Consider the following 23,209-nt stretch of genomic DNA (forward strand, 5'->3'; position numbering starts at 1 on the left):
TGCATGCTGTAATTATCGCTGGGGTGTTTATCCACCTAATTTGCAAAGAGGCAATGACTGCAGAGAGCCTGTTATTTCCTGGAATTTAAAAACCCATTAGGGTTATTCAGAAAGAATGAAGCCATTTCATGACGCATTGCTTCAGTTCTCAAGCATCTTGCAATGACTCAGTGACCATTTGAAAGAAAGCCTTTCGAAGTTTTGAATGGCTGTCACACGCGGGACAAAATATCTCACTGTCCCCAAAGTGCATGTAAAATACTACAAAAAGACTGCATCTGTGGTGCACCTCAGTGGCCTTCAACCTCCACCGATGTCAGCAACCAACTCAGCAGGTCCTGAGATGTGCTGACATCCTCTTAGGGCCCCAATGGTGGCCATGCTGCATGACAGGGAATAAGACTTGAATAAGCTTGTCTGGAGTTTTTTATTGCTTTTCCTGAGCATTACTTTTTTGAATAACCTTGTTAAATTATTATAAGTCCAACCTCAGTTTGCATCCACCCCGGTTAGCATCAAAAGTTTTGCTAGCATACATTACAGCGCACTTCTTGTGTCATTCATTCATTCATTCATTTTCTACCGCTTATCCTCACGAGGGTCATGTGGGGGTGCTGGAGCCTATCCCAGCTGTCTTCCGGCGAGAGGCGTGGTACACCCTGGACTGGTGGCCAGCCAATCACAGGGCACATATAGACAAACAACCATTCACACTCGCGTCTTGTATCATTAATCCAAATTAGCATCCTATTAGCAAGCTAACAAATTGGAACATGGCAGTCAGTCGCCCGTCTATGATGTCATCAGCAGTGGACTCTCAAAAACATGAAAAACGTGTTGTTATAGTTTTATACCATTAGAGTTTTCCATCCACAATTCTAAATGCTTATAAACGGCTAATGAAAGGTACAAATGAACATTTAACGTTACTTTAGCTTTAGCTTCATTGAAGACGCGACCATTCCCAAAGACATCATGTGGTGGCGAGGCACCAAACGGACACCGCCTGCATGTTTTGCCATGAGTTTGTTTGTAACATTCTTTGGTAAAAATGCAGACACTTGTAACTTTCTTTTAAGCTCCATTTTGTGTTATTGAGGCGAGTAGATATTGAATTCAACAAATAACTCAGCGCAAAACAGGAAGGTGGTGTCCGTGTGGTGTCTCACTGCCACTTTGGGGACAGTCATGTCATGGCAAAAGTAACTGTAGATGTTCATTCATCATTTATTTATTTCAAATTGGTTTCTGGATTTTTCTTCTGGGAAAAATTGATTAGGTTAGCTTCTGTTTCAGTTGGAGTCGGACCTTGTAGGAAGATTAAATGAGGATAACCGAGGTTCCCCTGAATATCATTCATTAGACAGTATAGAAGAACTTTTACTACTTGGAGTGCATGAGAAAGTGGAAAGGAAAAGGGTTCTTTGACCATGTGTTGCTTGTTAACCACAATATTGCGCAACACAGCAGCACAAGAACCAATGTTGTAATAGCAGACAGTAACAACAGAGTAACACAATGTTTTAAATGGCTTGCAGAGGTCGATCAATCTGTTGATACCTCAAATGGGGCGTTGCTACCATGTTGTGCAATTACATGTGGATGTTGCCTACAGCCACAGCTTATCGTGTTAATGTTTTTTGTCTCGCCTCTAATTAGATATTCAAGTGCTTTTGTAGACCACACAACTTCAAGGGGTCTCTGCCGTTGATTGACTAGGGAGTGTCTACCGTTATGGATAATTGGAAGGATGGACTAGAGGATGGATACTCAGACGCTTAGCCTGGGGAATGGGGAAATGAAAAAATAGTCAAAAGCATAAAAAAAAGTTTTCCACGAACGCAGTCTGACAAGTTGACTGATATTGCACAGACAACAATCCATAATTCCTCAGGTGAAGCCAATTCGTTCAGTCACACACGCTGGCCTCGCGATACCCCCCCATGCCCGCTCAAGCACAGCCATACACTAACAAAACCATTTACATCGCCCCAGCAGCCTATTTACAATATCCAATAAAGCCCAAAATTGATGGATGTCATCTTGGTGCTCCTGCCTCTTCACGAAAACAATATGCTTCAGCTTCATGAGGTCTGGACGAGCTGTTCTTCTGACTGACGCACCTTCAAGCATGAAAGAGCCTAAAAATTGGCTGGAACTAACAATTACAGGAAAATACGCCTTAAATGTCGTGCAAATTGTCAACATGAAACCATTTTTCATGACATCAGAGCACCTTTGGCTTAAGGACAGCAACAGCTTCACCATGAAACGGATCCATTACGTTTAAGTTATTTCCTCCAGGAAAGGTTATGTATTAGTTCATTATTATTGTTATTATAACAAGCAAGCTATTAAATCAATCTAAACAGCGACAATCAGTTCCATGATAACCCTGGGGTGTCAGTGGCAATTTGCCATTAATCATATTAACCCCCCCCAGCCCCACGGGCATGGAAACTTTTTCAATAACACTCCGCAGCCTATCGCAGTTCTTCAGAAATGAATTAACAAATAATCGCTGATTCGTGGTTGAATATGGTCTCTTATTATTTAAGCACATTGTATTCATGGCCTAAATTAAGCATTTCCAGGCACAGAAATTGCTACAAAAATGCAAATATAAAGCATTCAAAAGATGTGATAGGAAGTGTAATGCAGTGTGTGTATGTGTATTATGTCAGTATTATACAATATTTGGTAATCGGAGTGTAAAGGTGGCTATGGGGGTATTTCATGTCTACAGGGCTGCCATATTGGTTAAAAAAGTCACAGACATAGTTTTCTATGCTATGAAAATTATTAAAGTTATTAATATTAATCAAATTTCGCTCATCGCAGAACGAATTAACCAATTAACAGTGATAACCAAGAGATGAATCGATCATAGATGATGACTGCTCAGTCTTTGTAAAAAAAAAAAGTCAAAAGTTTTGTTGTATTTCCTGCTCTCGCTCTCTCTCTTTCCCCCGTCGTCACAAACGCGTCCATCGCTTGTCTGGTGTCATTCTGCTCCTGGTTTGGTGAGTGTGAGCGCTGCTGCCACCTCGCTAGAGGACGATGCATCATTCCAGCATCACGACACCGTTACTGACGTCTGGCCTGCCTCCTCCTCTCCTCCCCCGGCAGCTCACCCCACGGCCGATACACACAGAGACCAATAGAAATCCAAATAAATCCCAAGCTATTAACATAAGATCAATGCCTTGTGATGGAGTAAATCCAGGTCATTCCACCACGTTCATTCACCTGCTGTCTGTCCTAAAATGAACTTGAACCGTGTTTCCAAGCTATCTGTCTCGGCTTTCATAACACGGGAAACCATTGCAAACATCAGCAGCAAGAGTGTTGGGAGGCGGTAACGATCAGGCCACATCCGCTTCTCCCGTGGCATATCGCACATACATACAGCAGCTTCTCCTGAACAGGAAGGCTAACTGGCAAAAAGCTATGCACTTCGCTTTTACGACTATCAAAAAGTTCTTTGTTCTTCTGACTGGATTTGCTGTGAATAAAACACGAGAAATGTAGAAACATGAGAAATGTATCAGTGATAACTGTGGGATACTATTCGGATTAGAACCAGCAGCATATTTTTAAGGCAAACCAACAAAGAGGGTGAAATTTGCAGCACTTAAAATACACACAATCAACTGGCAGCAGCAATCAGTGTGTGTGGATTCAGTGGATGGACCAACAGCTTTCACAAAAGACTGATTTTATGAAACGGACACAGAAGCTTAAAGGAAAAAAAAATCCATAGTGCCGATAAACATCACCACAGCCGAGCAAAGTTCACTTTCTGCACTCAGAGTAGAGCTGATACAGTGTAGTGCTTACGTGCGCATATTGGGAAGAGTTCTCAGTGTGGTATACAAGCATCCCTCATTTATCACGGCTAACTGGTTCCATACTCGGCCATGATAAGTGAATTTCATGATAAGTGGGATTCCTTTTTAAAAATGGAATATTTGCTTTCAATTCCTAAAGACGCCACCATCAGGCACAAGTGGTTGGAGTTCCTGATTCCCTGATTCCCTACCAGCAAAAGAAACTTCAAACTTGCTGGAAACCGACACCTTTCCATGCTGTACAGCTGAATAGGTGCAGATTCTGGAAGCACTAGAAAGCTTTGTGTGCTGGTTATTGTGTGTAGCTGCTCTATAGGAGTCCACAACTCAATACAAAGGGACGAAAAATGAGCATAAGTATTTATTTAAGATTTAAATAAACACGATTGTTATGTAATGGACAACTTCATGTTCTGTCTCAACTCCATTCCCCTTGCACCCTCGGAATACTGCAGTTCGATCATCACTCCCTCACTACATCACGTTTTTCTGAAATTAATTAATTTCCAAAAAGATCTCTGCTTCAGAGTAGCAGTAAATGCTCAAGACGTGTACTGTACGAAAGGATGTGACGGTTATGCAGCATCTCGTTCGATACCAACCCACTGCTATTTGGAAGCCAATACATCAGGGCCATATTTCCTCCAAATACATTTAGCTGTCATCTCCGATGTAAACAATGTGACTTTGACTTTCCCCTTCCATTAGCTCTATTGCCTCCCGTGTCTGTGCACGTAGCAATGACTCAAGCATGAGAAATAATCAATAGGCTCCTGGTCAGGCCCAGCCGGCCGTCGTGCTTGGTGCGCACCGTCCTGATCAGCCTTGACAAGACAGATCGTAGCGGCACGTCCCGGCGTAATTAAGATGCTTGGCCGTCTTGCAGAGAAACTCAAGAGCATGATGCCGTCTCTTGAGACAGTCGGCGCAACGAGCTGCGAGATGTAAGCCGCGACAAAATGTTATGATGACACATCCTGGATCAGTTGTAACGATTGGGCAGGAAAAACGGCAAAAAGTACAGATTAAAGGTCACGAGGCTATTCGGCTGGCATCTTCTTATCGGAAGAAAAACGGTTTGGACGTTAGGCTTGCTACTCAACATCAATTACAAACAAACAAAACTAAATATGATGTTGGGGGAAAAGTTACGATATTATGGGAATAAAGTCCAAATATGTGGGGATAAATTGCCAGAACATTTTTTTTTAATCCTTTGAATATTAACTAATTAGTGTGTAACCTTAAAGTACGCTAAATATGCTTTGTCACCCATCTTTTTTTCTTTAAATATTCAACTATATGGCTTGGTTAACTGAATATAATTATAGGTTATCACATGGTTTGTCTGGTATCAGGCCCGGTATCATGCCCCCAAGTGTCACGCGGGGGCATGATACTGGGCCTGATCACATACTATTTAATCATGAGCTTATTATCACGCACTATTTACTAATCAAAAGACCATTTTGTTTCCAGAAAATGTTCAGTTTATTACATGTATTATATCTAAACAGTGTAAACACATTCATTCATTCATTCATTTTCTACCGCTTTTCCTCATGAGGGTCGCGGGGGGTGCTGGAGCCTATCCCAGCTGTCTTCGGGCGTAAGGCGGGGTACACCCTGGACTGGTGGCCAGCCAATCCCAGGGCACATGTAGACAAACAACCATTCACACTCACATTCATACCTATGGACAATTTGGAGTCGCCAATTAACCTAGCATGTTTTTGGAATGTGGGAGGAAACCGGTGTACCCGGAGAAAACCCACGCATGCACGGGGAGAACATGCAAACTCCACACAGAGATGCCCGAGGGTGGTCTCCTGACTGTGAGGTCTGCGCGCTAACCCCTAGACCACCGTGCCGCCCAGTGTAAACACAATAATTGCAAAAATATTTCAACAATAATATTTTATCAACAGTCTTATCTTATCAATGTCTGACAATTAAAGTTCCATTAATCAAGTTTGGGTTTTTTGGTGACTGGAGAAGCACTAGGAATATTTATAGTGTGTGTTCACGCTCGTGCGCTGTTCTCTGATTGGTTGTTTCACGGGCACGATACCAGAGCAGCGCGCTCTGAGTGGACAGCTACGGGGGCTGATACTGGACATGGTTAAACTCTATATTTTATCAGTATCACTGCCCTGGGCTTTGACACAGTATCATTTCGGCCTTTTCCCGTATCATTCATGGGCGGTTTCTAGGGTACAGGGCCAATTAATACTGTAGTATGTGATAATATACAATATCAAAGTAGCCCGCGCATTCTTTGATTTGTCAGTATGCATCCCTCGGTGGAAAAAGTTTGGGCACTCCTTTTTTTCCCCCCAAGACCTGCTTAATGATCATAAATGATGCATACATTTTTCCATCATTTTGGTGCATTCACTAAGAACGCGTCGTCCAATCATGAATGAAAAACTTCCCAGTTACAGCACTCCGTCTGGTGGTGGCAACGCATACAGCCCAGGATTTATTGTCAAGATATTGCTTTTACTGTATTTCATTTGCAATGGTCTACCCGTTCTATCAAAGTTCCTCTTTGGTAGCCCTGAGAGTACTGTTTCAATAAAATTAGTGAAACATTAGAGTGCTGGCGGGCGATGCTGAAAAGGAATAGTAATGTGGAAAGACACAGCTATTCTAATGTCGTCCCTAAGTGTTGCCATATCCTGCTGCGTAAGGGAATAACGTTTCATTGGGTCTGCATAAATGCATTTGGAAGCAGCGCTCCAACAAAAGAGGGGGGCGCCTACAACCGACTCGGGTGCTCAGGAAAAATATTACCCGTCCTTAAATTTCAGGCAAGATATAAATCAGGAAAGCTACTTGATTTTTATTCTTATCGGAAAGTGACAGCTGCAGCACATTATCCTCCTATTACCAGATGTAAAGGTTTCTCAACTCTGGTTTTTTGACGCTTTCACCTGCTGTTGACTGGGAGTGCCCGCTGGTTATTTTATCAGGCCCAGATCTGCCCAAACAAGCCCAGATAGGTGCTGTGCCTCTCCTGTTGTTAGAGCTGCAACCAATCTCCTTTGGAGCCAGAAAAGCTTCTGGCCAACGCATTAAGTGGATGCACCGCCATTACACCACAGCGGACGCGTCAGATGGAGCCGCTACCGATGGGGCCTTCATGCCGGCTGCCATCAAAACAAAGCCTTCAGCTCACCCACTGTGTCTTTAAATGGGACCAAAACAAAACAGGATTTAATGGAACGCTTTCTGGCTGGCCTTCTTACCAAATCCAAAACATCCTTCTTTTCCCTCCGATTCAAGCACTGGATTAGTGGCCGCTTCATAACTTAAAAGTATTGATTAAAGATAGCCTCGTCTCTTGCAGACCGACTCTTTATTGATCAGTGAGAGATGTCTTTTGAAGTCTTATTGCTGCGACTCGTTTTTGGGAGTCTCAGCAGTCGGCCAAAAAAATGCCATCATTATAACTCTGGAACCTCTGAAGATTCAGCTCCGAAAATAATAAACCTGATGGTCGTAGCAAAACATCAAACCGACTACGAAGCTCTCTGAATGGTCTGAACTCCTGTTTCCATTCAAGTCAATGTTGTACGGATGAGAACAGTTTGCCTATGAGTCTGGAAGTACGTATTAGGAGTCTTCCCATAGCCGACTTCTTGTACTTCCCGGAACTTAACTATTCTAGGCTGGTTGCAGCCAAGTAGTGGGCGCCATTTTGCCGCATATGCATGCCTTAAAATTTCCCTACAACGCTAACTTTGTGTGCGCTTCACTCTTCCATCCTCTATCCACTCCGACTTCCTCCTTCCTGTCTTCCATTGCGGCATCACAAGCGCCATGATGAGCGCTGCCGAGCTCCTATCACATGACCTGTGCCACCGAGTGGCGGGTTCTATATTTTAAACGTCCTCTACAGTGGAGTTACCTCACCGTGTAAAGACGTGTAAACACCTTCTTTTTGTTTTTTAATGTCCAAATACATCTTTGCTATTGGATGAGTTAAAGAGCAGTACATTTCTCCATCCGTGTACTGTACTTCTACATGTACATGTACTGTACTTGCACATTACTTCCAGATACAGTCTCCAAGGTGAAGTCACGTGTGAAACCCATCCATTAATTTCTTATACCGCTTATCCTCATGAGGGTCGCTGGGTATGCTGGAGCCGAGCACATGTGAAATTCTCCATATATTTTGATATGCAAGTCGAACCTGACTAGAAAAAAAGGGACTATCCACAAGTACTGAGTGGTAACCTGTCCTACAAAACACAGAAAGTGAATAAAAAAAGAGTAAATGTTGTTTGAAAAGAGGAGTAGGGCAAATAGGGCAAACAGGGCAAATAGGTTGTGTGGTGCTGATTGTTGGGCGGACCAGTGATTTCACTGGGGAAGTGTTCTGTCCCACGTGAGCGTATCCATCCCATCGTCAGGTGAAAGTGTGCAATTTAGTTTGACACAAGTGCTCGGCAGAGATTGAGACACTTGGAATATTCCATGTGTTCAGAATAAGCAAATCAGCCCTCCGGCGCAATAAGAGACGTGTGATTGCAGCCCAGACTGAGACGCATCCATCCAGAAGCGCAGTCCCCCCTAAATGGAGGGCTGAGCTGCACCATTCATTTTTAGGGCTGGGAAAATAGTCCAACTCAACCAAACGACAAGAAGCCTGAGTCCAATCATGAAATAAAGTCCTGTGTGATGGACAAAGATGGGTTTTGGTCTGTCACACGTAACAGTAAGTGATGGCGTCACACAAGCGCCTTAATAGCGGCTTGTGATTGCTCCATCAGCCATACTAATATGCCCTCCATGCCGCTTTCAAAAGCCCGGCCATGGCATTTCCAGTTTTGCCGATTGTTAGCGTCGTAGCAAGCCCGTCCAATCGGGGGAAAGCAAATGGGAAAACAATGATCCATTCATGCGATATCAGCTCTTCTCCTCATTAAAACTGCAAAGTTATGAATGGAGGCTTGTGTGCAGACCACCATCAACAGTTTCTCCTAATTGAGCGTTTTCTATATTTCGACACAGTTTGTCATTCAGAAAAGCCTTGCCAAAGAAACTTCCCAAGGTTTAACCCTTTTTTTTTTACTTTTCAATTATTGACTACATGATTCAGAAAGTACTGCTGCAGTTCGCCGACCTTGGAGGAGAGACTGTGTGTCTTTCAGAAACTACATTACCCAGTCAAGGACTTGCCGCATCCACACGGCCCAATGGAGAAGTCCTTTCTTTGCAAACCCTCTCACATTCTACCATCACTCACCGTTTTCACTTTGGGCCACGTTGTCGTATTGGTTACCCCCCCGCAGAGGTGAGAATGTGTGAAACCACATAAACGTGTCATCACCTCGTAATATATGACACATTTGATTATTATCTTCTTCATTTTCTATTGTTCTACCGACAAGGTTACGATGAAGGAAGTCCAACTATTGCATCATTCTGTTTAAAAGTCAAACTGCACGCAGTAAATTAGAAAGATGCAGTAGAAAGATTACCTTTTCCTATGGTTTTACTTTGGGTAATATAAATATATACTGTAAGTATATCCACCTTTTCTGTGCCCCTTATCCTCACCGGGGAGGGGGGCATGCTGGAGCCTATCCCAGCTGTCCACCCTGGACTGGTGGCCAGCCAATCACAGGGCATATAGACAAAAAATCATTCACACCCACATTCATACCTATGGATAATTTGGAGTGGACAATGAAGCTAACATGTTTTTGGAATGGGGGAGGAAATAAATACTAAAATCATCTCAATCTATATTTTAAAAACAATCAAATAAATAATATAATAAATAATCCAAGCACAAAAGTCCACAAAATGCCACCAAACCTTATTTAAAAGCAGATTTTCCCATTTTTGTTTTAGTATTTATTATTATTATTATTATTATTATTATTATTATTATTATTATTATTATTATTATTATTATTATTATTATTATTATTATTATTATTATTATTATTATTTACTTCATGTAATATGAACCAATTTGCTTTAATTGCTTATTTCAAAAATACCAAAAAAGGGTACAACAATACAATTTATAATGTATGTTTATATGTTTAAAAAATATAATTAATGAATACAAAAAAATAAGTATTCAGACGTATATTATTGATACACTTTGGTGGGCCACATAAAACGATATGGCCAGCCAAGTCTGGCCCACGGGCCTTGTGTTTGACACCTGTACACTGGAGAACTTTGCCTTTGCACACCGATCAATGGCATTGGATTTGTCAGGTATTGAAACAAGCGATAATGCAGAAATCTATTTACCCCCCCCCCCCCCACCCCCCCACCAAAACCAGAGCAGACAGAGGAATGAAACAGCCTGGCGGTGATGTGAGGTCCAAAATGGAAGCAGCCCAAATGGCTCTTAACCACGCCACTTCTCCATCCGAGGTTCCCTTGAAATAATAAGATGAGTTAGCAGCGCATTAAGTAGAGCCATGCATTACCTCACAATTAGCATGAGGATTATTAAGTCGTTTAATGTCAATTTAATGAGCAATAAATTCAATTTCTTTAAATAGAAGCCCGAATTATTGTTACAAATGATGTACTGGGGCGATATACTGTACAGGCCACACGTGGGCACACACACACACACCATGAACCAGCCATTAAGTGCAGGATTATTATTATCCTGAAGCTCCTTACTCGTATGAGAGACTTTACAGAGATGGCACTGATGTAATGTGTCTTGGATCACTTCCTCTGATTGTCTTTGTGGAATAAATCCATTTATTGTTCCAGTTCAGACGGAAAATTTTCTTGCGTTCCGGCGGTCGACATCCACACATGACAATGGACCGGAGATACGACGGGAGAGAAAGTAACTACGAGGTCTGGTTTGTCCGAGGTCGTCACTTTGTGATGCAAATGACTCTTTCATACGCATATTGTTCTGAGAAGCAAAAGTCTTTTCTTAAGTGGCCCCACCAACTAACTGGAACGACGGTCCTCATCACCGAAATCCCACCAGAACAAAACGAGTCAGAAGTATTTATACAAATCAAAGCATCAAGAATACGAGACATCAGTGTCATGTAGTACTTATCTGAAGTACATCAGTAAGTCCTTCTCCTTGAAATAGCAGCGTGCCTTGAATGGAATAGAGACAATAAATACTGCATAAGCATGACTTGGCAGGACTTGCGCTGATTTAACCTTTGACCTCAGCTACCTCGGCCATCTCGGATCAACAATTTGAAATCAATATCTTTGTTGTTCAGACAAGGTTTGAGAGTGTCGGACCTCCTGACAACAATCACCTTCATAGAATGTCCTAAAACCAGGGTCCCCGACCCATCGATCGCCATGGATCGGGTCTTAACGGGTCAATGACCGAGACCAGGGATCTTGGGCTCCGAAAGGATGGTGACCACTGTCCTAAAAGGTTTCGAGGCCTTCTGAGGAAAGAAAATGGAAGAACATCCTGTCCAACAGCAAGAGACACGCGACAGACAAGATTTCAGCGTCAAAGTTCACCGGCAGCCAGAGACGGACATGTCCAATCACTCACGATGGCAAAGTGCTGGCAGGCGGGGGCCCCCGCCGTAACAACTGTATGTTTCCTTTTGTTTCTCTCAGACGCCGTTCCCCCCCCCCGCACCGCCCGCAGGCTCGCTGACAGCTCGCATTGATCCACTTCTCCATTGCTCAGGCCTGACAAATGGCTTCAAACCTGCAATAAGTGGGCAAGCTCTCCCACGGCGGGGCCAGGCCTCCGGGGCGGGTGACGTGAGGAGATGAGCAGCGACGGGCGGGTTCTTTGTTCATGTGCAACGTTTCAGCATGTCATAACAAGATGTTCCGTCAAAGCGGCAACACTCTTTCCCTCCGCGATGCCACATGGTTATTATAATCTCATGCTAAGCACTCGGAAACACAACCTCACTACAATAATCCACCAGGTTACGATACGTGCAGTTGTTCTGCCCTGAAACACAGCTCCAATCGGCTTATTCCGGATTACCACCAAATCAAACAATGCAGCTGATGTGCCGGCGTAGGTCCACTTCAACCAGGAGACTCCATCTCTTCTCTCGCGCTGCACACCAGCGTACCGCTTATTCTATTTGTCTGGGCGGTTAATTAAATTATCGTGTGTGTGTGTGGGGGGGGGGAGAGGGGGGGGGGGGCAGGCAGTGTTCCAATGCAACGCAGCCCCGTAACACAATCGACAACTGTGATGTAAATAGAAGACTTACCAGCAGTGAGCTGCTGGTTAACGCTCCCAGGACACCTGATTGAGTACACCTGGCAACACGTACTGTTGGGTTACTTCAGGACGGCACTGAGAGCTCTCTAATAGGACACCAGCACATAAGCCACAGTGGGGGGGCTCCGAGCAGCATAGTGCTGACGTGCATGCATCCAACTGAGTGTAGTATAATAACGTAGCGGCATAAGCCAGGGGTTCTCACCCCCCCCCCCCACAATCCGATGATGGTTGACGGTTGAACCGCCAAGCCACGCACATTTCCTTTGCAGGAATAGCGTTCCAAAACGTTCCAAGATAGAATGTTAAAATAAGAAACATCTGGGCTTCTGTTCAATTTGGCAACTGTGTGATGCGTGTCAATCAAACCTGAGCAGTCTGACACATGCAGCACGTGTACCTAATATTGTGTCCGATGGCTGTTTATGTTGTTATCTGTTATCCGACGCTCCTGTGGACCTGCCGATGTTCCACAGCACCTTTGCACCCCAGAAGCGTGAAAGCGAACGAAATGACATAAAATAAGTGAAGCTTTTTTTTTGTTCTTGTTGCAGAAGGCAAGAAGCGACAACAAAAACACGACACACACCGAGCTGCAAGAGGCGGAACCCTGCAGCATGCTAACATTTCAACCGCTACACATGTGCCAGTAATGTCAGCAGGGGAGGTAACGCACACACACATGCACACACTTTGCAGGAAATGATCAGGTGGTGCAGGGGTGTCAAACTCCTGCCACGAGGGCCAAGACACTCCAGCTTTTCTTTCCAGCCGTCCCTCAAGCAGCTGATTTGAATGATGAACCTCCTTTGGTTTGAGAAAGGAGCTGTCAATTAAATCACCTGCTGGAGAAACTGCTTGGAAAGCCAAGCTGCGGTGCTTGGGCCTCTGTTGACACATGTCCCCCGGTGAGAGTGCACCCTGGTTCATGCAGAGACATGTCGGACTGCAGGCTATAGACTTGCAATCCAAGGAGGACTCAAGGAGGGAGCTGCTCCAACCACGATAACGTCCAAGTTTGCACCATAACTGCATACCGCAGGACGTTCGCTTGACGCGATGCAGAGGAGCGCTACTTTATTGCTGCCTGTGCAATTGTGCGGTACTTTTTTTTTTGACACGTTTAACACCGCATCGGGACGTAACTACACAGACAAGCTTAAAACCAGCGCCGAATTGGTGGCTCGAATGCGCCTTGAGGGGTGACGTGCGGCGGCTCAGTTGCGGACTCGCATCTCGGTGCGCATGGGGGCAAAGGTGATCTGCGCTGAAAAGCGAGGGGACTCTTGGAAGCGCAAACAACTTGCTCCCCTCCCGCCTCCTCTCGTCCTGCCTCCCCCCGGCTCTTCTCCCGAAGCTCGCCTCCCCCGTACCGCACAACATCAGAATCGCATGCAGCAAACTTACCTTGGAGGAGAAAAGCCGCTGAAATCAAAACAAGACCGAAAGGAAGAGCGAGAGATCCGCTTGCCGTGCTCGCCATGTTGGACACCTGCTGGAGACTGGCGGAGCTGGATCACCTACGGACGGCCATGGGGTGGAACTGTGCACCCATGAGAGGGGAGGGGAGGGGAGGAGAAGGAGGAGGAGGGGATGAGGAGGAGGAGGGAGAGGAGGAGGAGGGATCAAACACTCAGTCTGCTACCATCAAGCAGCATCCTTGCATGATCTGACTTTGCATGAAATATAGGGCAGGGTGTGCAGACATATCCAAAATATCATTGAACAAAAACGAAAAAAATGAAGGTCAAATTCAAAATATGACATGTTGTAGTAATCTAAGTGATCTAAATTGTAATCTAAGTAGAACAAGTCATAGTTTCATAAGTACTATGATCAAATATAACGCCATTAAAGTAGCAGGGCAAGGCTTTTTAAAGTCGCAATATTATGAGAAACAAACTAAATAACAAATAAAGTTGTAATTTTTGGAAAGTGTAAACAGCAGTAATTTTATGAAAATAATGTTAAATTAATTAAAAGAAATAAGTCATAATTTTATTAAATTTATTGTAAGAAAATATCTGAAAATTCTTCAGGACATTTGAACAGCAGATGTAGAAGAACACTGTAAAATAATTTCCTGTGAATTTACAGTATTACATTATTACAGTATTTTACTGGCATCACACTGCCAGTAAAATACTGTAATATATTTCACAGTATGTTTACTGTGGTTTAATTTACAGTAATAAAAATAGTACTGTAAATTAAATCATGACTGTGACCATTCAAATGACTGTAAACTCAAAATATGCATGTTACTGTAATTTTACTGTTAATTTTTTTCCCTGTAATACAAATCAGTGTATAACTGTAAACATCAAAACTGTATTACTGCAATCTGAGTTATTTTCCAATTACTAAGAAGTAAAATTACAGTCCACAGTTGTAAACAATGGTATTATTTGAATCTTAAAGTTTATGACAATAAAGTCAAACAACACGTGTGTACCATGACATGCAATCTCCTACACGTATACCATGACATATCTCCTATTTACCATGACATACATGACATATCTCCTGCTAGAATGAACACACATATGTGTTGTATCCTTTCATTTTTCACTGATAGGAAATGGTTTGCCCCCCCCCCCCCCCCCCCATACCGTAAGGCAACAAAAAGACCCAATAATGTACATTATCTCTCTAGCTGGTGTCGGCTCCACTTCCACTCAAGTGCTGCTTTATAGCCCAATCATTCCTGCTAGTTATGGGATAAAACAGCCTGATGGTTATCATGAAGCAGCGAGGCCGCGGCTGCTCTTATTTATTGTAGGACTATTTGTTTATTATTATTATTTTATCCACTCAATGATATTTTCTCATTATCACATGGAGAGCTGCTTCTAAAATACCTTTTCAAACCTCTCATGCAGCTTAAACGCTATCATCAACAACTTTGGCCATTTTAGTAGCAGAGAAATTCTTAGCGACATTGAAGGAGATGAAAGTCAACGTGTCCGAAAAGGAGTAGGAAGAATAGACAGAGGATGCCTTTCTGGGACTCCTCCAATCCATCACAAGCAGCGAATGACACTCGAAGCTCAGTGGAACTTGCCTGTGGGAGAACGCTGCTAGCAGCCGTGTGTGAAAAGAAGATTGACTTTGGGACTCCAGCAAACAACAGTGAGAGCCATTATCCTCAAATGCCAACCAAACTTACTCCAAAAACTTTTATATTACCCCACTGAATATATCAGTGGTTTTCAAAGTGGGGGCCTGTCATTATAACTGGGAGGGCATGGGGGTCCAGTGAACATTCATTATTAATTTTTTAGGCACCAGATACAAACACACACAGTTTTTATTCCTGATAATATATAATATAAATACAATATGACCTTTCCTTGTTTAATTCCAATGTAATATTTTCATGTAATTCATGTAAAATGAGTGTTTTCTATTTTTCTTGTTGTCGGGTTCCCCTGTAGAATTAGAATGTGCCGTAGGCCAATAAGGAAACAGCCGGGGGCAGCAAATGACCCCGGGCCACACTATGAACACCCCTGCTGTCAAATTTGGACATTTACAAATAATAGACAATCAGATGGGACTGTGTTTGTGTAGAGCGAATAAATAAAGTCTTAGAACCGATAAAGGTTTGATAGAATTGTACTTTTATCTGAGGAAATCATTGGACAAATATCATGCTAAGAATCAATGGAAGTACCAAACATGGCTGCCCTTTGTAAGCTGGAAGATTGGCTCAACCTCATTTTCCAAAAAATCCCAACTTTTTTGTTTTTTTTTTCACAATATTACAACTTTAAGAAATAATATCCTTTTTCTTCACAAGTTTATGCTGCTAAAACTGTTTTTTTCTCATATGAATATGACATTATTCTGATAAAATAATGATTTTTTTTGTCAGATTACAACTTTTTCTCCTCATATTTTGACTTCATTCTTGTAAAATGATTTTTTCAATTTTTAAATTTTTGCTGTTGTGAAATGGTTCCACACGGTGTATATTATATTTCTTATATTATACACGTAATATATATATATTTATAGGCTGCATGGCGGTCGAGTGGTTAGCACGCAGGCCTCACAGCTAGGAGACCCGAGTTCAATTTCCACCTCAGCCACCTCTGTGTGGAGTTTGCATGTGTGGCTTTTCTCCGGGTACTCCGGTTCCCTCCCCTATTCCAAAAACATGTTAGCTTCATCGGCCACTCCTAATTGTCCATAGGTATGAATGTGAGTGTGAATGGTTGTTTGTCTATATGTGCCCTGTGATTGGCTGGCCACCAGTGTAGGGTGTACCCCACCTCTTGCCCAAAGACACCTGGGATAGGCTCCAGCAACCCCACAAACCCGCAATTTCTAAGCCAACAAAAAAACAGTCGCTGGCCGCAAATGTCCCACGTGCCCCATGTTGAACATCCCTGCTCTCACTGTTATTATGATAATACAAACCAGAGGCGTGTCCCACTATACGAGAGGTGGGGAAGTCTATCTAATGAAGGAGTCCAAATGAACTCACTCCTCCTGTGTGTGTGTTGGGGGGGGGGGGGGGGGGGGTTGCATTAATTCTAAAAGTTTCAGCTGCACTTTTGCAGTAACGGTGTGGGCATGGCGGATCCTGTTGGATTGTGTCAAAACAGCACAAAAGGCTGCTAATTGAACAATCTATTCGGCCGGCCTGCGGTGTCAGTCCTCATTCCATGGATGAGCAGATAGCATTTAGAACTTCACTTCCAGTGCCCTCTCTCTCCCTCTATCTCTCTCTCTCTCTGTAGACCCCCCCCCTTCCATCCATCGCTACATACAGATTGAATTCCACACATCAAATTTATTTCAGATGTTATTATCCGTGGCAGCTTGCCAGTTCTGCCTGCCACTCATACGCACAATGCCCCCCTCCCAAGGTGTTTGCAACATCACCGCCCCACCCCCTCCCCACTTGACTTTCTAACTGCATAAGCACGCCGGGCAGCAAGCTGGCCATAAACTTAATAAGTTATGCTGCGCACATTTTCTCCTCTTTTGTTCATCCAGAGTTCTGGTGTGATGATTGGTTGGTTTTGTTTTTACTGGTTGCTGGTCGGAATAGGATGGAATAGAAAGGGGCTCCGTGCGCCTCCGTCTCCCCCAGCAGGATGAATAATGGATGGGATTGGATCAGATGACTGAACTGCTTCATCTGGCTCCTCTGTTCTAATGGCCCGCAATAGATTAGCGCAGATTTTGGCTGAAGCCGTGTGTGTGTGTGTGTGTGTGTGTGTGTGTGTGTGTGTGTGTGAAGCCATGTGTGTGTGTGCAGCCATGTGTGTGTGTGCAGCTTGCTAACAGCCAAGTGGTTGATTTTGGGATGTTTTGTTGTTTTTCTCCAATAACATGAGCTGGTCTAGTCACATGGAAAATATCGGCAGCGCCATTTAATCAGGCATCCGTCTGCATGTTCTTTTTCAATTAGTGTGAAAACTGGTCGGAAAAGATTTCCTCGCTTGGGCCTCTTACTTGCTTTAATGTTTGATTAGAAATGCAATGGTTTTAAATTAAGATTTCCTCTCCCCTCGGTAGGAAATCAATCAAATCAGCGGAAATTGAATTATTTCAGATGGTAATCTATTTAGGCAAAACCATCCACCATGAAAATGTTTTCCTCCTGTTGTGAAGGAAGAATAATTGAATCAGACCCTGCAAGTGACCCTGCACAGAAAGGAGAAGTCCGGCCCTCCCTCCTAAAACCTGTTTAGAACATTCTATCGTTGTTTTTATAATGTTATTAGAGCCCTCCAGACATGAAATAACACCCCTATAGTCACCTTTACACTCCTACTATCCAATATAGTGGACATAATCAAAGTCTTTTTATTGGCCCGCAGCACATAGTTCGAATATTAAGAGAAAACATTTCTAATTATACAAACATTGAAGTCGTAAGATTGTGAGGAAAATAATATTATAATATATTATAATTATTATATAATTATTATATATTTTAGTAGCATTCAGCTGAACATAAAAAATAAATTTTTAGGAGAATGAAATGAAAATATTCAGGATAAAAGTATTCTGGCGAGAGAAAGTCTTATGAGAGTAACTCATAACATTATGAGAAGAAATAATATTCTTTTAAAAAGTCATAATATTGCGAGAAGGTAACATAAAGATGTGTAATTTTTTTCAACATCAGGTTGGGGAAGAAGTTATAAATAAAGTGGGAATATTACGAGCATTAAGTCATAATCCCATGAAAAGAGAATCAAAACGATTATTTGAGAAGAAAATTGAAAACCTTTGGAAAAGAATAATTAAAAAACAGCAAAAAAGAGGGAATTTAATACTAATAATATACTTTTTAACATGGATGGCAAAGCTGAGATGTGTTTTCTTGACATAAATATTATAGAATATGGATATATTCTGATATGGACATGAGTTGCTGGCCAAAATATCAAAGCAGCAACGTGCAATGCTTTCCTCTTTCATGGTGTGGCCCTGCTGGAAAACCTTTGGAGACCCCTGATGTATGGAAAAGGTTTAGAGACCCCTGGTTTATGAAAAAGGTTCGCAACCACTGTTGTCTAAATAGCTGCTAATGCAAGCGAGTGCAAAGATAGCGTCTTTCCTACAGTCAAGCATCACGGCGTGGGGCTGCATGAGTGCTGCCGGCACGTCCTGTGACATTCTGAGGCAAAGCATGAGCCTCCGCCTTGAGCAAAGTGGCCACATGCTAGTTTTCCAACATGATAATGAGGCCAAAGGCCACTCCAAGATGACACATGCCTTGCCAAGGAAGGTGAAGGTGAAGGTAAAGATGAAGGGCCGGTAGACTTCAACCTAATTGAGCACCTGTGGAGGTGCAAGGAAGCCGGAAGAGTGCAAGGTGTCTAAGGCGACTGAGGATTCCTGGAACGAGCTGTGCAGGACAGGGAATTTCACGCCCAAGAGGATTAAGGCAGTGCAAATCGGTGAATATCATAGAAATAGCCGTGAGTCAATTAAGAAACAGACGTGGGCTGCAAACGGCTTTGGACACTCCAGCTGTCCATGGACTACTCTAAGTCCATCTGTCAGGCCTTCCTGAATAGACAAAGGATTGGAGTGAAATACATGATTGAAGTATTGCCCTTTCATTTTGTGTAAGATCTCATCCAATCCCAGCCCACTCAATGATTACAGGAAATGATACTCCAGAAATAAAACCACAGGCCATCAATTCTTAATGCTGCTGAGTGCATGAAATGTGTGCACCCGTCACAGGTACAGAACCTGCAGAATGTCTGCAGGGAAATGACGTAGCTGTAAATTATTTTTAGATTTGGCGGGGACGGGCCAAACATGTCACCTCCTGCCGCCGTTGTACTACGTTTTGGTTAGGTCCCTCAATGCACCATCGTCGAGTGCTCTCAGGTGCAAAAGTTTGGTTCCGTAAGCACGAGCTTTGACGGTCTATCTAGCCTCAGAAATTGCAGCGATTATATAATATAATATAATATAATATAATATAATATAATATAATATAATATAATATAATATAATATAATATAATATAATATAATATAATATAATATAATATAATATAATATAATATAATATAATATAATATAATATAATATAATGGAAAAAGTCATTTTCAGAGAAAAACTTTAAATAATTGAAGGTTTAATTTAATGTTGTCGTATGTTGAGGAAAAATAAAAATAGAATAAATTAAAAAAAAATAGCAGCGGAAAATTCAAGTATTAAAAGAGATGTTTTTAAGTGGCAATATCATAATAAACAAACCAAACAAAGAATAACTATAATGTTTGCAAAATTAGCTTGTGTAAAAAGTTATGATATTATGAAAATAAAGTCAAAATATTATGGGAATAATCATAGTCATAAGTGCGAGAAGAACTTTGAAATGGTTGGAAAATTTAAAAGAGCAGAAATAGCTGCAATTTTACAACAATAAAGTCAAAATATGACTTTAAGAAGAAAAAACTCACAATATTAAAGAAAATAAGTATTTTTTTAAGTCGCAATATTCTGAGAAAGGAATTTTATGTAGGAATTTTTAGTAGGAAAAATATTCAGTATTTAGTCAAAATACGTATTATAGCAATAAAATCATGATATTACAAAAGTAAAGTTGACAACAATTATTTAAGAAGAAAGTTAAAATAAAAAAGTTCAAGAAAACAACAGCAGCAAAAATAGGAAAGGAGCAAAGACGGAAGTTAATATTTTCATTTTTCATCTAGCACGTATGACCAAGCTGAGGTTCAGTGTTCTTCTTGAAATGCATAGAACTTCCACATGTCGCTCTGCAAAATATCAAAGTTGCATCATTTCATCTGGAAGGTTTGTTTGATAATTATGGGCCTGATCTTTTCCCCATCATGAAAAACAATATTTAAAAAAAAATGCTGTATACACCACAGGAGAAATGTCATGTTACACACAATATTAGCAAAAACGCCAAGATCAGACATCCTGACTTTTTCTCCAAATCATTTGGTTTGCTTTGTTTCTCATAATATTACAACTGTAAAAAAAACATTTTCTTGAATATTTCTATTTTACTCTCATAAATACTCAATGCAGCCTTTTCTTGTTAAATTACAATAACTTGCTCGCCACATTTTCATAATATTTTGCTTTTAAACACAAGGCCAATGTGTTTATGTGAGAATTATATGATATTATGTGTGATTATATTGCTGCAAACGTCCTGCTTTTGACTGCATGGGAAATGTGAGCTTTGTGCTTGTAAACACAGCTAAGAACAAACCTAATGAAAAAAAATAACACCACAAGTATGTAGCAAAACAATGATTATTTTCCAAGCAAGCCAATGGATACAGTGGGGTGGGGGGTGGGGGTGGGGGGGTAAAGAGTGGCAACAAAGCTCCCTGGTCATGGGTTGGCATAGCAACTACTAATGTATTATATTGCACATTATGGCCGTGCATTACCAGAATAATTAGAACAGCGCCAACGTTTACTTGGAATAGACTGAAGCATTAATTCAGCTCCAGGATCCATAACACCAAACTAAATAAGAGCAAAATGACATTTGCGATATGATTTCTAACAATAGCACAACAATGCATTGATTCATCCCTAGGAAGCAAACATCTGAAATGTGTTTTAGGCTGACAGGTTGTACAGACAGACTACATTTAGAATCAGCCTGTGTCCAGTCAGAAAGAAGATACGAACAACCAGAATCCCACTAAATAGCATGAAGTCCCCGATGGAACAGGACACATTTGCATATAAAAATCACATAAACTAAGCTTTCATCTCCCACATCCAGATTAAATGCACCACTGGGGCAAACGGTGTATTTTGATGCTTGGAAAAGTGAGCGCTACTGTACAATATCGATATAGAGACAATAAAACATGTCACTTTATTTTCTTGAAGTCAATAAAGTCATCATTTCATCATCCATCGATGCCCTCCAATATCACCGTGTCTAGCAAGCGGCATATTTTACAGTGCACACGCAGCAAGACAAAATACAATCCTGCAACCTTGACAGGGCATGTGCTGTAGCATTTATCGGAGAATCCTATTGGTCACGCATAATTAGCCTGTAAGATGTTCAAAACATCAAAACATGTTCATTTTTCACTTTCCCCACCACAATGTTTGCTACTCCTTTTTCCGTCTTTCATCTGTATAAGTTTGCATTCATCCAGCTTGCGGCCTTCATCAACACGTCGAAAAAAAATGTGGCTTTTCCTCCTCGGTTGTAGCCACCGTTGTCCATGACATGCAATGTCCTTCGAGGGCCTGAATGCCCGTGGAGGGGAGCTGGAACAACACCAGTAACGACTGAAAAACATCTTCATTCAGCCCAGTTGATGGAATCGAACACCTGATCAATGTCTGCCGCTCTACGGTATGACTAACCAACAATACGGCTGAAATATGAATGACATCAGATTTACGTTTATCAATACAGTAATCTCTCATTTATCGCGCTCAATTGGCAGAAGTGGTTGGAGTTGCAGATTCCCGACCAGAAAGAGAAAATACGGGAATGTTTAGTGAACACCGGCGAAGCTGGGCTAGCCACCAAAGTGTTGCAGAATGTTGAAGTCCCGCAAAAAATGAGTAATGACCACATTTCCACTACTGATGTTATCTGCACTCAATAAACACGACCCTACGTTACCGCTATTTGAGTTCATACGCGGTAAGTCAGGCGACGCCAACCAGTAGCTGCTAACTGATTTTCTAGGAGCTCTCCAAAAAGTTTATTCATTTATTATCAACTTCTATACCAACTCAATTAGAAAGTGGGGTTCGGCAGTAGTCCAGAGGTCCTCTGGAGTGCTTGGGAATGTGGCCAATCACAGTAGAGTGGGCATGCCCAGAGGTGGACCCACTCCACTGTGAGGCCGTTTTGGAAAGCCAAAAAATACAGCTGGAATAGGCGCACATTCTGAGAGATCTAGAAAGCTTTCTGTGCGGGTTATTGTGTGTAGCTGCTCTATAGGAGTCCACAACTCAATACAAAGGGCCACAAATGAGCATAATGGGTCCCCTTTATGTTATTTCATATTATTTCATGGCTCTAAAAATGTTATGAAAAAATTGTTTATGCTCTAACTATGAAAATATTCTATTATACATAAGAAATGCTACTTCAGGAAAATTCTGAGACCAATTCATAAACAAGGGATGACTGTATTGATACTAATACAGATACAGATACAGATACAGATACTGATACTGATACTGATACTGATACTGATACTGATACTGATATTGATATTGATATTGATACTGATACTATTACCGATACCATTACCGATACCGATACTAATACTAACACGAATACTAATGTAGTATTGGTGAAAGTGCTTCTACAGAAAGACACCCCCACGCCCCATCCATGATTGTGCTGCAAGTGCGCATTGACCTGGTATGTTGACCTGCTCCGGTTTATTAGGTCAGTGAAATAACCACCAGTGAGACGACCCCAATTGGATTAGGAGCAAATTGGCGGCATGGTTTAACACAATGCTGCCAATCCCACCTCTATTCCAAACACTCCTGGGAAACTTCCCACAGACTAGCCGTGAATAAAAAAGGTATTGTTAGCCGGCCTGCATGGATTTCATTAGATTGTGCAGGTAGCCAGTGAGCGGACAAATATAATAGCGCCATAT

General features: G+C 41.9%; 1 protein-coding gene across 3 annotated transcripts in view; it reads right to left on the minus strand.

The window, feature by feature from the left end:
* cadm1b (cell adhesion molecule 1b) overlaps positions 1-13,634 on the minus strand; it is a 164,104-nt gene extending 150,470 nt beyond the window's left edge. For 2 of the 3 annotated variants that reach the window (XM_058080346.1, XM_058080344.1), the window contains exon 1: positions 13,489-13,634. In XM_058080346.1, coding sequence (XP_057936329.1) covers positions 13,489-13,564 — 76 coding nt within the window. In that variant the 5' untranslated portion in view covers positions 13,565-13,634. The remainder of the gene's footprint in view (positions 1-13,488) is intronic. The other variant, XM_058080345.1, reaches the window with a different exon arrangement.
* Positions 13,635-23,209: the final 9,575 nt, after the last annotated feature.

The sequence above is a fragment of the Doryrhamphus excisus genome, chromosome 8 (genome assembly GCF_030265055.1).
Source record: "Doryrhamphus excisus isolate RoL2022-K1 chromosome 8, RoL_Dexc_1.0, whole genome shotgun sequence".
NCBI lineage: Eukaryota > Metazoa > Chordata > Actinopteri > Syngnathiformes > Syngnathidae > Doryrhamphus > Doryrhamphus excisus.